The sequence below is a fragment of the Monodelphis domestica genome, chromosome 3 (genome assembly GCF_027887165.1).
Source record: "Monodelphis domestica isolate mMonDom1 chromosome 3, mMonDom1.pri, whole genome shotgun sequence".
Classification (NCBI taxonomy): domain Eukaryota; kingdom Metazoa; phylum Chordata; class Mammalia; order Didelphimorphia; family Didelphidae; genus Monodelphis; species Monodelphis domestica.
The window spans coordinates 400,078,098-400,093,527 of NC_077229.1; the positions used below are offsets into that span (position 1 = coordinate 400,078,098).

A 15,430-nucleotide genomic window follows, 5' to 3' on the forward strand; every position below is an offset into this window, starting at 1 on the left:
TTCCTAGAGATTTGTTGTAATTTTTTTAAATAACTGGGAATTAGATGCAAAAACAGTGCAGTAGATTTGAAATTCCACATAGCTAAACATTTGAAAAGGGCTACAAGTTATTGGCAAGCACATACACTTTTGTTGTTTCCTTTCCCATTCTATAGACCCTAACAGACACTGCCACCAACACCAGGATAATCAGGCCTGATTCTCCCAAGTGGAAAACTTTACTGAAACCTAAATCTACTCTATCTGCAGTATTCTCTTTCCTTATGAAATTTATAATCTCATCAAGGAATGTTTCTGGCATGTCTTGTTGTTCAATCTGATAGCTCTCCAGACCCCAGGACTTTATTGATTCCCTTACTGTGTTATTTAATACTTTTGCCCACATTAAATATCAGTTTAAGCAGCTGTTAGTCTTCTTGTTGTTTTCTATCTTAACACCTAAGTTAACAAGCCCTTGGGAGCAGAAGGAAAGAATGAGGAAAACAGGAGAAATCAGATGTGTGATTTCATTACTGTAAGGAGCTCCCAGTGAGTAAACTCCCTCCACCAATACAAATCAGCACCTGCTCTATAATTTTAGTTCCCTGACCCCTCAAAGATTAAGAGAATTTTGCCCAGGATCATACAACTCAGAGGCAGGTTTTGAACCCAAGTCTTTATGATTCCAAGACTGGCTAGCTTTTGATCTACCACACTGTTTCTCTAATCATTTTTTATCTCCTCCTAATTTAAAGTTTAAGAACAGTTCAAAATGAGGTTTCTTCCATTCCTTCTTTTCAAACTCAAAGATACATAAAGGCCCACCTAAATATTTCTATAAATCTCATGCTGTAAAATGTTGGTTATTCAGTCATGTCCAACTCTCCATGACATCATTTGGGGTTTTCTTGGCAAAGATACTGGAGTTATTGGCCATTACCAGATCCCACAGATCATCTACCCCATCTACTCCTGTTTGTCATTGCATAAAAGTTCTATTAGATTCAAAGAAGGAGGAGCCACAAAACTTCTCCTAAGACACTAATGCAATTACTTCTAGATTTTAGTTAATATAATAAGTAAATTACAGATTTCTGATCAAAATAAAAATATTGCTTAAGACAACATTTTATACAAAATCACACAGAATAACTAGAAGGTTTCTATAGATGATCAAGGGTCCCTAGACCACTTTAGAAGAATACTTTGTGAACCTAGATCACTTTGAGGGTAGCATATGGGGGTAAAGTACTATGATAACAAAAGAGGATTTATTTGCCTTTTTTTAAACCAAGGACCACATTTGCTTCCCTGACATGGGAAACTAGATCTATCTTCAGTGCTTTCCAGGAGTCTCTCCTTTGTCCAGCTTTATATCCCAGGAAAGAAGGGAAGGAATTGGCTGGTTTTCCAAACTCTCAGAAAAACTGCTTCTTGAATCTCCTTTTAACAATGGTTTAGTGGATTTAGAGTCAAAGAATCAGGGTGCAAATCCCATCTTATCATGCAGTCTTGGGCAAATAATCCAAACTCATTGAGTCTCTGTTTCTTTATATATAAAATGAAGGTGCTGGACTAGATCCTAAATCTATAGGGTCCTTTCTAGAAGGAAATAATTGAAAACTATATAATGATCACAACAATGAGCTAAAAAAATCATGGCACAGAATTGATAGGCTATTGTGCCCATTCTTCTACATTGTAGAGTAAGACCTTGGGCAAATCACTGTCTGCTTCTTAGTATCCTCATTTGTAAAAATGAAGTGTTTAGATGGGGGGAGGGGGAAAGAAGGGTTGAGGGGAGAGAGAGAGATGGGGAAAGAGACAGGCAGACAGAGACAGACAGAGAAGAGAGACAGAGACAGACAGAGACAGAAAGATAGAAACAGAGACAGAGAAACAGAGAGAGAGAGAGAGAGAGAGAGAGAGAGAGAGAGAGAGAGAGAGAGAGAGAGAGAGAGAGACTGAGAGAGAACAGATTTTCCTCTGGAGTATAAACCTAGTGCTCTTCTTAGTCAATCATTCTTACTCTTTTTAGACTGTGCTATTATTAGACGTGATAGCTCTTCAGACACTGTATTATACTGTTTACTGATTTACTGAAAAAGGATAATAAATCCTTGAGGATTAACACAGCATTCTTTTTTCTCCCAAAGGTCCTAATTGTTTATTTGATTGTGCAATGTACCCTCTCTCTTCTAAAGTGACACACACAAAACCTTAACTCACCTGTTTTGAGAATTTCACAATCTGACATATTAGAGGTACCCCCAAAATGCTGAAAAATCAGTGTCGGGAATCAGTGACCTACAAACAAGGAGGCATACTTGTTTGGAGAATTGAAACTCCTAAAATTGCAGGAAATCTTAAAGGCAGAGGGGGCGGGTGTGCAAGTGTAGGGGGAGCAAGGAAAAGTAGAGAAGGGAGATAGCTACACAGTTCATGTAGAGCTATAGTAAACAGTTTGTTCAGTTCTGACACTGCCATCCAATTATGCTGCCCAGGTGTCAAAGAGAAGTACCACAGAAAGTCTAACCTATATTTAGAGTTATGTCTGAATGGAGTATATAAGGCTATCTAAGCACTATCTGTATTAAGCAAAAGAATTATGAAAATCAAATAATGCTACTTGATATTACACTGCCATTGTCCATTATTCTTACAATATAAACTGATTTTTGGCCATTGCCATTTTGAAAAATCAAAATCAAAATAGCCTGAAAGACTAGACACCACTCATTTCATCTTTTTTGTGGAATGTATGCCTTTGTGTCCACAGAAATCTATTAAATAATTCCACAAGGCACTCACAGACAAAAATGAAACCAAAGTGATGGTACTAAATACTAGTTACTTCTCCATTTCTAAAAGATTTTTCCATAAAAATAATTTATTTCCTTTAGTAAATGAGCTGATATTGATTATCCTTAGAAGTTTGAAGGATGAAAACTGATTCCTCAATAAGATACTGTGCTCATCCTGTTTAGTTTAACCCATGTAGAAAAAAAAGGAACTTGGGCATCCATCTTAGTTCCCAGAATATTCTCAGTGGTAATACTTTGAGAATTCATAGAATATATGATTGTTAACCCTACTTGGAGTGGCATCATTTTTTTCTATGACTTCTAAACTACCAAGAGCAGCTCACTATTTCATTCTTCTTGAAGTTCCCAAATAATTTCATTTTTCTGATACATGAGAGTTCCCTCTTATTTTATCTGGCCTATATATGGAGAAAGTGCATATATAATCCTATGATTTTGCATTTAAATGTTTTTATAAAATAAAATACTTCCCATTTCATCCCCATGACCTAGCCAATATTGCTTAGCAAGAAAAAAAATCTTCTTTTGAGGATTCTTTTCATCATGCTTTTAGGTAACTTCTAGACATTCACATCAATTCTCTTTCTCCAGCACAAAGATCACTAGGCTATGGGCTTAGAAGGATAAAGTACCCCGTTGTGGTATGGTGGGGGAAAGGATTTCATTTAGAGTCAAAGAACTCGAGTTCAAGTCCCTGTAATGCTATGAGCTGCCTCTCTGACATTGAGACTCAGTTAATCACAAATGAGGGAGTTGATCTACATGACCTTTAAAGGGTTCCCTTCCATGTCTATACCTACAATCCTAAATCAGTGTCTATACTACAAGACATGTTCTGAGGTCTAGTGGTGCTATTTATCAGATTGGCAATACTAGAGGGGAAACTCTTATTGCTCTCTTGTCTTCTTTCCTCCAATGGTCATAGGTATTTCTAGAACAGAAGATTGCCCAGCAGGGGTACACTTGGCAGGTGGGGTAAAACCCTACCTTTCTCTTCTGCAGAGAATGAGTAGTTGGGGGGATGGGAGAACAAAGTGGTGCTAGACAGTTCCTCTTGATCCTTTCCTAATGGCACCCCCTTTTCTGGGTTATGTAAATAAAATGTTATAGTGCTTGTGAGGTACTTTCTGGAAAAGAAGTAGAAACTAGCATCATTTAAAAAGAACTCAGACACAGAAAACACAGCTGTCTATACAAGCTGAAGTGAGGAAAAGCAATTATGCAGGATCAAGTTTCTTAGCTTTTTATCTCAATGTCTTGATAGGATAATGTTTAAACATCAACACCCACATAGACCACAGGGGGTGAGGATCCCACAAGCCAGGAGTCAAAATGACACCAAAGTCATTTTTTAAAAATATATGCATTTGATAATCATAATTTATCAAATTATATGGTTCTTTATCCCTGTTTTGTCATGATAAAACAACTTTCCAAATCTGCCTCCTAACAGGTGATCTTAAAGAAAGCCAGGGCCTACATGTGGCAATAATTTTGGATTTTGCTATTTATTTGAAAATATTTCAGTTCAGAATGTTCTTTCCTCCTCCCATTGAATAGACAATGTATTGCATTTCATCCTTCTCTCTTATTTTTGGCCTTTTTAATGTTGATTATTATTATTCCATGATGATTTTTTCCTTCCAACATTTTTATTTCCAAACTAGATTGGTTCCTTTCTCCTCCTTCCCATCTTTGCCACAGTACTACATTCTAGGACATGTAAAACCAATGACTATTACTAGGAGGGAATTATTTGATGTCATAAATATGATGAACTCTTATTTGACTCATTTTCTCTTCTTTTAGGTCCTGTATAATGTATTTGACTCTTTTGTGTCACTGGGTGCTGACAAGGTGACAGGAGTGGACTGTGTTAAAGGAATAGGTGCGTAAATAAAAATATTTCTTAATCCTTTCTTCAGAACCATCCCATTAAGGACTTGTCTAGCAAAATTAAAGTCTACAAATGATGTCATTAATTCAATAGTTTTGTCAAAAAATAGTTTGCACAATCATATGCATAGCAATAATAATCCTTTCCAGGGGCAAGTGAGCATTTCTTTTGGTGGATCTATTTATGTGTTAAAAATATTTGTTTCAAAAGTTTCTCCTTCATAGGCCTATTATCTGTGCAACCAGGGGGTACTGAAGTTGAAATACTGAATATTTAGTACAAGCAGTCAATCTACCAGTTCCCTTTAATAAGAATTTCTCACACAGAAGAAAAACAACTGCTTGATCACATGGGTTGATTGGGGATATGATTGGGGATGTAGACACTACATGATCATTCTAGTGCAAATATTAATAACATGGAAATGGGTCTTAATGATACATGTAAAACCCAGTGGCTGTTGGGGGAGGGGGAGAGAAGAGAAAGAGCATGAATCATGTAACCATGGGAAAATATTATAAATCAATTAATTAAATAAAATTTTCCAAATCAAAAAAATAAGAATTTCTCCTTTATGGTTTGAGACTGCCTATTCCAAAATCATATTCATCCTGTTCTGCCAAATCTGCTTTCTTCCTGAGATTTCTGTGAATTACCACCATCTTCCCAGTTATCCAGACCTGAAACTCTAAAGGCACTTTTGATACCTAATTCTCCACCATTCTTCAAATCCCATCAGTTGCCAAGTCTTGACTGCCATTCTTTCTTTTCCATTCCCATGGCTAAATGATTTTCTCAGCTTTTTGTTTTCTTGCCACACTCATGTTTAGAAATTAACAACTGCCCATCTTCTACATAGTCAGCAACAAAAAGTATTTATTAAGAACTTTCTGTGCCAGGCAAATACAAATACAAAAGTGAGACCATATAAGCCCTCATGAAGCTTACATTCTACTAGAGGAATAGATAAATTACCCAACATATATGCAAAATAATTACAGAGGGTAAAACTAACAACTGGAAGAGTCAGCAAAAACCTCTTGAAGGAGGTGGGGACACTTCAACTGAGTCTATCAAGGAACACATGATTTCAAGGTGAGGAAGGAAAGCATCCCAGGCATGTGAAACCATGGAGATAGAAGAATGTCCTGAGGGACAGATATAATGTATAATCTGGAGTAATATGCAATAAGCCTGAAAAGATATAATAGAACTAAAGTCTGAAGGCTTTGAAATGACAAACGAGAATTTGCATTTCATCCTAGATGCAGGGAAATAATATTGTCAGAACATCCTCTAGAAGTATCCATTTCATAGCTATTTGGAGGACAGATTAGAGAAAGGAGAGTCTAAAAGGAAACCCTTTTGAAAACAATTGCATTAGTTTAGGTTAGAGGTGACAAGATCCTGAACTAGCTTGGTTGTGGTCTAAGTAGAGAAAAGAGGATAGATACAAGAGATTCATAAAAAGGAGAAATGGTAAGATTTGTCAATCAGTTAGATATATGGGATAAGTAAAAAGGAAGAGCTGAGCTGAAGATAAAGCCTAGCTTACAATGTTATTTAACTAAATGAATGGTAAATCTCTCAGCATAAATAGGGAAATCAATTTGGGAGTGGAATTTAATAGAAAAACATAACAAATTCTGTTTGGGATATGTTGAGTTTGAGATTAACTTAAGATGTCTCTCAGAGAGCCTGAGATATGGGTCTAGAAGTTTAGATTACATCTGCATAGAGATAATAGTTGATTTCTATATGGCTGAAGAGATCACTGAAAGTACAGAAAGAGAAGAAAAAATCACCAAGGGCAGAGCTATATAGTATACCAACAATAAGAAAGAACATATGATGATCTTTCAAAAGTGAATGAGAAAACAAGATAAAAAAATAAGTGTCATGAAAACCTAGAGAGAAAAGAAGATCCAAAAAGAAGGAAGTAGTTAACCCATTGCAGCTAAGTTAAGATGGGTGAAAACAGAAAAGGACATTGGATTTAGTAATTTAAAAATCATTGGTTACTTTGAGAAAAGAAGCTTCAACTTATATAACCTATATCAAATTGTTCAGTGAGCGAGGAAGACAAAGAGGAAGAAAGGGAGAGAATGTGAACCTCAAAATGTTAGAAAATGAATGTTAAAAATATTTTATTTGTAAAGAATGTTACTTAAGCAAAAAAAAAAAAGACAAACTACTTTAAAAGACCCTGATTAATGTAATGACTAATCATAATTCCAAGGATAATGATAAAGTATATTATCTACCTCATAACAAAAAGATAGTAGACTCAAATCCATTTTTGACCATGATCAAAATTTAAATTTGTTTTACCTTAAAAAAAAAAGAAGCTTCATTTGGAGTAGTAGAGATGAAAATCAGATTTCAAGATGTTAAGAAATGAGTGTAAGGTAAAAGGTAATATGAGTAAAAGATTTTTTAAAAGTGGTTGAGATAGTCCTTTTTAAGAGTTAGTTTGAAGAAAGAATAGGGTCAAGAAAAAGTTTTTTTTATTTTTTGGAGAGTTTTGGAAAAATTGGAGTGTTTGTCAACAACCAGAAAGAGTCAGTTTATAAGGAGTTGAAAATTGCAGAGTAGAGAGGATGATTGAAAGAACAAGCTCCTGGGGGAGATGAGAAAGAATATACTCCAGAGTAAAAGCAGAGAAATTAGTGTTGGCAAGAAGTGTCACCTCATCTCCTGAGAATAGAAATAAAGAGGAGAGAATGGTGGTGTGTTTCAGATGATATGAAGTAAGGAATTGGGGAAAAAAGTTAGCTCCTGGAAGATGGTCAAAGATGGCATGCACTCTCTGCAGGCACACATACTGCCCCCTCCCCATCCCAACCCCCAGAGTTCATTACTAGAAAGACAGAGGGATTCAGGCAGAGCTGCTCCCCTCCCCATCTCCATCCCCATCTTGACAACATTTTTTTCACATTTCCTGCCCCAGCAATCCAATGGGAGTGCACAAGGAAGTGAGCTGGGTAGCTCACAGGTGCCAGAACTAGAGGGGAGCTGAGCTCTTGGGCCACTCCCCTCCACCCTCTACACTTGCTGAGCACATTCCTCACTTCAACCCTCCACCCAGGAGCAGAGTGGGAGCACTTCCACCCTCCCCTGTGTTTGGTAAGGGGATGGGGAGGATGTCCTGCACTCAATGGGGGGAAGGGGCACAGTGCTCAGCCTCTGGTAAGGGGGCATGACACTGCCTCTAAAAGGTTCACCATCAGTGCTCTCGACCAACTAAACCACTTAGAATTACTTGGAAATGAACTGTGTTTTCCTATCTTTGAACCTTTTCTCAACTTATTCCCTATACCCATACTGCCAATCTTCTTTCTTCTTGTTGAAATAAAACTAGTCTTATAGGTTCAGCACAAATGCTACCACCTTCACGGAGACTCCCTTGAACTCACCAGCCTGAAGGATGCTTTTGCCTGCTGTGTGCTAGGGGTTAAGGATACAAAGATTAAAAAAAAAAACAGTCCATACCCTCAAGAGTTTATATTCTTTTGAAGGAATATAAGATGTATATAAATATACAACCACAAGATCAATTCAAAGTAATTTCAAGAAGGAAAGAGGGGCAAGCAACTGAATTGAACTTAGCTGAGCCTTGAAGGAAGTTAGGGCAGAGGTGAGGATAGATTGTATGCTATACACAAGGGTCCAACCCAATTAAATCTGAATAGTGGGAGAGGAAAGGTCATGCAAAGTGAATGGTGAGGTCAGTATGAATACAACACCATAGGTGTGAAGGAAAGTAATATAAAATTAAAATGGATATGTAGTGTGGAACTATATTATGGACAGCTTTAGATGCCAGACTGAGAAGTTCATGTTTTATCTTAGAAGCGATAGGGAACCATTGGACATTTTTAAGTAGTCATTGAGTTAACATGGTCAGATAGCTTTGAATAATGGATTGGGGAGAAGAAAGACTCCCTATTTTCAAATTCAAATGAAGAAATTATTATGGTACTATAGGTGAGATGTAATACAGGCTTGAGGGAAAGTGGAGGCTGAGCAAGTAAAAAGAAAGGGGTAGATATAAAAGATATTGTGAAGGTAGAATCAACAAAACTTAGCAACTAGATGAGAGAGAGAAAAACATATTTAGAGAGATAAGTTAATATTCATATCCATACATGCACAGATACATACATATAGATAGATAGATATGTATATACATATATATATATATAGAGAGAGAGAGAGAGAAAGAGAGAGAGAGAGAGAGAGAGAGAGAGAGACAGAGACAGAGACAGAGACAGAGACAGAGACAGAGACAGAGAGAGAGAGATGACAATTGAACCCATGGATGTAGATGCTCTCACCGTGGGAGAAAATGAGAAAATGTAGGGGAAAAAAAAGAAGAAAAAAGGACCCAATATTGGGAGGAAGGAAAAAGAAAATGATACATCAAAAGGAAATGAGAAGTTATAGTCAGACAGGTAGTAGGAGAATTTAGAAAACAGTTTTACAGGGAGAGGGAGCAACAATGTAAAAAGCATTAGAGAAGACAAGTAGGCTGAGGCCTGAGAAACTTACAACAGTTATGAGATCTCTCAAAGCTTTTGAAAAAGCATTTTCAATCAAGGGGTGGAGTCAGAGATCAGACTATAAGGAGTTTAAAAGTGGGAGGGAAATAAATTATATGAAAGATCTTTCTAGGAGTTTAGTTATGGAAAGGAAAAGAGATATGGCATGATCAGCTTGAAGGCATGGCAAAGTCGAGTGAAAGATTTTTATTGTTATTAAAGGATGAGGGAGACCTGGAATCCCGGGGGGGGGGGGTTCGTACATAAACAGCTTCCCCAGTCCTGCTGCTTTAAGGTTTAAAAAAATAGCTGTGTTCAATTTAAATTAAGGAGAAAAGAGAGAAAAATGTTTTATACTCACCTGCTCTTGCAGCTGTGTTTTGAAGCCAAGTTAGCTATTTAAACAACTGACTAATTTGAGGAAGTAATAAAGAGATAAAGGAAAGAGATTTCACAGAAATTTGAGGGTTCTGGTCACACCTTTCATGGATTAGCCAGACTATAAGGATAATTTTAGGGTTGTGACTTAAATATAAATTAATTTTGATTGCTAGAGGAAATCCCAAATAAAATACCCAAGTCAGCTGGAAATTGATGGTGATTTTAATTAATATAGAGGAAAATATTTAAGAAATGTGAGAGAGAGAGAAAATGGGTTTCTAGTTAGAATGTCTAAGTCCCAGCCAGGGGAAAAGAGTCTCAAGAAGTTTGGGCCTTTCCTGGAGGCTTCACGCCTCCAGAAAGGCGGGGTCACTAAGTCAGCTCACCAACAGTGACAGTCTTAAAGAAGTCTGGATATTGGTCTTCCAGTTGCTCCTCTAAGTCAGTGCTCAAAATGTCTGAACAAATGTATATTCTCAAAATGAATGTCCCAATCTGAACTTTTCATCCTCTTTTATAGATCTTTTATTCTTGTGTCCCCTCCTCTAAATTTTCACATCTACCAATCACATCAGATGCTTTCCTCCAGGACTGCCCATTCTTTAGTTCTCATCTTCTTTGGTTAGATTATATCTTTTGGAGTTACTTAACGCTTCTTTAAGTTCACCTTTTGTTAGTTACTTAACCCCTTTTTGTATTAAGATCTAAAAATAGATTGTAGCGTAAAGTTCTAGCTTCACTATAAAGTAAGAGCTAAGTACCTTCGTTGTTACAATCAGGAGATAGCGAAAGCCAATCTTCACAATCCCCCCTGATGATCATTGGGAGACTAGTCTCTCCAATTGATCACTAAACATAATCATCCTGCACCTCCAAATTTTCTAACTGCAGGTGCATACATAATTTCACCTTCTAAGAGGAAACTACAATAGTTAGATAGAGGAGGGAAATAGAAGAAAGAAAGATGGCAAAAGCAATGTTTACTGGATGCATTGACAAAAATCAATTAGGGGGCAGTCCCATTTTGGCATAGGAGTATACATTCAAATAAATGTTCAATCAAACTTCAGTTCAATCAATCACATCCAAAGTTTGTTCTGGATCTTCTTGATGCAGTGTAAGTTTTCTGGCATCTTTCTGCAACAGTTCATTCTCTGGATTTAGGAGTTAGCAAGCTTCTTTCCTTGAAGATCTTTTCTCGAACAAAAATTCAAAATCTTGGATTTTTATTAAAATACAGAAAGGAGCATGATATAATGGAAAGAGTTCTGTGCATAGAATCAAGAAGACTTAGGTTCAGAACTCACCTCTGGTACTGTGGACAAGCAACCTATAGATGCCTTAAGCAACTCCCTACTACTCATCTACTGTCTGTCTAAGGGGGCAAAAATTACCCCCCCCAATAATGTAATCATACATTGTTGCCTAGTTAATCTACCTAGAATTATGCTAGACAATAGGATACAAAAGTTTCATCAATACACAGTTCCTGCCTATAAACAATTCAAAATGCAGTTATTATATTCTTCTTTGTGTTAACTGTGTCTCTTCCCAATGCGATTGTAAATTCCTTAAAGGTAAGGACTGTGTCTTAATAAATTTGTGTATCCTTTACTAAACCTAGCAAAGTTCCTTACTCACAGTTAAAGTGTTTCATAAATGAATGAATAGATGATGAATAAATAAATTGATCACTGTTAGCTTCATTCAATTAGTTCCATACAAACAGGAAGTCTAGAGCTGAGGGGGGAAATGGCCAAACTATTTTTTCTTAATTTTCAAAGTTGAGGAATCCACTGTTGACAGAAGTCATTAAGGGTATCTGGAATGAGATCCAAATCAACAAATGCATTGAGTTTTCATTTTGTTTTGACATTTTAAAAAATTTACAGATGGGTAGTGAATAAATACTCTAAGAAAACTCAACAGGTAGCTCAGACTGTGTTCTAATGCAATGAGGCTGCTTGCTGTACCCATACACATCTCCCAGTTCATTTCAGCCCTGAATCTTTACCATACTTGGAATGTTCTCATTCTCCACCTTTACCTCTGGAAATCCCTAGCTCCTATCAAGGATAATATACCACTTATGATCAGTTAGTTCCAGACAGTCAAGAATTTTTTATGTATACCAAGTCTTGTGTTAAGTGCTGAGGATATGATGAGAGATTTTTTAGAAGCCCCTGCCTGCAAGGATCTCACATTCTAGTGGGGTAAAGAGCATGTAAATACTAGAAACATATAAGCAATATACAGAATAGATGAATGCAACCACAAAAGGGAAGAAGGCATTGCAGCTGGGATTTTCCTGGTTCTCAAATTTTTAGCTTCTCTCTCCCACCAATTTGTATTGTTACTTTACTTATATGAAAACATTTTCTCTCTAGTATATTCTAGGGGCAGAAACTGCATTTTTCTTGTCTGTATCCACATCTAATGTACAGCCTGAAACTTAGAAGGTGTTTAATAAATGCTTAATAAAATTGAATTGAGTCTAGTTCACAAAACTGTGTTTGTCCAACCCAATGAGAATCTACCTTTGCTTTTAGGAGTAATCTGGTCCTAAAATAATTATTTCAAGAGGAAATAGTCCCCCACCAAATATTCAGAATATAGTCATCTTGTATGTTTTCTTAAATGGTTGGCCATGGTGTCAGGTCATTTAAGGAGAAATTCTGAAATTTCTTCACTTGTCCTCCTCTCTGTGATGGGGGAGTGAGAATGCTTTTTTGAGGAACAATCAAAGTCTCTAGAAGAGATATGAAAATGTGTTGGTCTTGTTGGTTGACAATAAGAGCTTTCCCCCTCCTCCATTCTCCTCCCATGGAAAATAGTAGCTGGAGCATTAGCTACTCATGTATGAGGTAAAGAACTGAGAAGCAGAGAATGCAGTCTCTTGTTTCCCAAAGCTTGTTGATTCCTCAGTAGGATGGGGTTACTGGGCAACGAATGATGAAAAAATTATCATAAGAGACAGGCCATGTCCAGTGCTGTCACCCACAACACTGGGGCCCTGGGATGCCTGAAACAATGAGGCCATTCATCCTGTATCAAAGTCAGCGTTGTTGGTTCTTGTCTCTCTTGTAGTGTCTTTCTTTGTGGTGAGCTTGGGAGGCACGCTCATTGGAATTATCTTCGCCTTCCTTCTGTCTCTGGTGACTCGTTTCACCAAACATGTCCGGATCATTGAGCCAGGATTTGTGTTCATCATCTCCTACCTCTCCTACCTCACCTCTGAGATGCTATCTCTCTCAGCCATTCTGGCGTAAGTATTATTAGCTACATTAAAACAAACCTTGTTTGAAAGTGAATACAGAAAAGTATACCATTGATGAGTGTCTTGGCCTTAGTTTGACTGTGTTATTAATAATCACTGATGGGGCAATGAGGTGGCTCAGTGGATAGAGAGTCAGGAGGACCTGGGTTCAAATTTGACACTTCCTAGCTACATGACCCCAGGCAAGTCACTTAAACCCAACTTCCTAGCCTTTACCACTCTTCTGCCTTGGAACTGATATTTGTATTGATTCTCAGACAAAGGGTAATGGTTAAAAATAATAATAGTAATAATCACTGGCAAGTACGGTATGTTGCAGAATTAAAGCCCTTTGGGAAGCCCCTGCCACCTAACAGTATGCAGTTGACATTCACTCAATAAAAAAAATGAAACATTTTGCTTCTTATCTATGCATATATGACTACATTGCTTAAGAGAATATAAAAATGATCAGATCTACTCTTCTCCATAGACCTAAAGTAATCTTTCAAGGGAAATGTAGCCCAGTCCACAAATTGTGAGTCACATCTGCCAGGTTATAAAGGAATCAAATAGGAAAGAAAGAAGGGAGGAGTGGGTCAGGGCTCCACAGATAAAATCAAATGGATGAAGAAGCAATTGTCTGGTAAATGAGACTAGAAACCTGACTATTGGGGATAAAGTGAGTGCTTGTAGGCCTGAGTTGTCCGAGTTGTCTGTTTATATTTATCTGATTGTTAAATTGAGAATTTTCAATTCACCTTCACCTGATTAGACGCCATCTTAAGGGATTTTTAAAAAATTAAATAGTCTATTTTATGTCCTCAATTTGAAGGATACAAGTTTAAAAATATTTTGGGATCACATATTTTTAATGATAATAACCAACCTTAATGGTCTAGATCAAATTATTCCTCCTGAAGCTTTTCTTGATTTCTACCCTTTCCCTCTCCACCCAAGCTAGAAGAGATTTTTTTATCTGATAACTTAGAATTTTATATTTGCATTTGAATATAAATGTCTTCTGCCTTAACTATACAAATAAAAAAAGCATTCACTCTGGAGTCAGAAGACTTGACTTTGAATTCTAAAATTTGGAGCAAGTCACTTAACTTTTTGGTGCCTAATTTTCCTTGTTTATAAAATAAAATAATTGAGCTAAATTATCTCTGAGGTCCTTCCAGATCTAAATCCCATGAAATACAATAAAACAAAAATATCATCTTTCTTTGTTTACTTAGGCACATTAGAATGGGCAGATTATAATAATTCTGTTATAAAGTGCTTCTTTTCCCCAGTAGCAGGTGTTTAGCACCTAATTGAAGTAATTCATGGCATTCCTCAGGACTCCTCTTCACCTCTCTTTATGTGCATAGATTTACCCTCTCTACAGCTGGTGGTCAGTTCCTCCACCACAGATATCATTGTGGTTATCTTCAGACTAACAGGCCCAGAAGATATTCCATCCAGGAATACAAGAGAGTTAGAAGACCCATGCAATCAATTAACTCTGATCAAAACTTGCAACCTACTGCAGCCCAGAACTTTTGTTATTGTTGTGAAGTCATTTCAGTCACATCTGACTCTTTGAGATGGTTTTCTTAGCAAAGATACTGGGATGGTTTGCCATTTTCTTCTCCAGTATATTTTGCAGATGAGGAAACTGAAGCAAATAGAGTAAAATGACTTGCCCAGGGTCTCACAGACCAGAACTTAAGGGGTGCTTATTCAATGCTTGTTGAAATTGAATTGTAGCCGAGCAACTGGATGGCACTGTGGATAGAACAGAAGGCCTGGAGTTGGGATGATATGGGTTAAAATCTCAACTCAGACACTTCCTATCTATGTGTCTCTGGGCAAATCACTTAATTCCATTTACCTAGCTTTTGCCGTCCCATCTTAGAGTCCTTACCAAGACAGAAAATAAAGGTTTTTTTTAAAGGAAAAAAAAAGAAATTGAATTGTATCTAGTTAGCTGATAATGCATTGCCTTTCTCTTGATACATTATAGCAATGAATGCTACAGTAGTAATTGTGATATAGGAACTGGAATAATGTCAGATGGAATCCTATTTACAAACAAAGTTGCCAAGATTCATATTTAACATATGTTTACTATTTCAATGATTTAAATTGAATGCAATAACATTTTAGAGCTGTAAGGAACCTCAGATCATCTAGTAAAATCATTTTACTTCACTTATATAGAAACCGAGAGGTTAATGTGGGATAAAACCCTGACCCAGCTCTCCTGGTACCAAGTCTAATCTTCTCTCTGTCTCTTACTACAATCCTTCCTGGCCTGCCTCTTCCAGTATATGAATTAAGTAATAAATGATTATTTATGGAACACCCATCATGTTCAGCACAAGGCTGGTCTTTAGGAGGAAGACACAAAAATATGTAAGACAAGAAATAATTTCCCTCAAATAAATCTACAGGAAAACTAATACCTCCCAGGGCTAAATTGTTCAGAATGGATCTTTAGTACTATAGAAATTCAGGAGAGGGCAACCCTTGAGAATTGTATTAGTCAGGTAGTCAGGAAAAG

General features: G+C 36.9%; 1 protein-coding gene across 4 annotated transcripts in view; it reads left to right on the forward strand.

Annotated features, from left to right (window-relative positions):
• The window catches only part of SLC9A3 (solute carrier family 9 member A3), a 133,029-nt gene that overhangs the window by 72,416 nt on the left and 45,183 nt on the right, over window positions 1-15,430 (forward strand). For all 4 annotated transcript variants that reach the window (XR_008917819.1, XM_056824346.1, XM_056824345.1 and 1 more), the window contains exons 4-5: window positions 4,614-4,692; window positions 12,711-12,888. Coding sequence is in view for 3 of the 4 variants with exons in the window: in XM_056824346.1 (XP_056680324.1) it covers window positions 4,614-4,692; window positions 12,711-12,888 (257 nt within the window). In the remaining variant the exon portion in view is untranslated. The remainder of the gene's footprint in view (window positions 1-4,613; window positions 4,693-12,710; window positions 12,889-15,430) is intronic.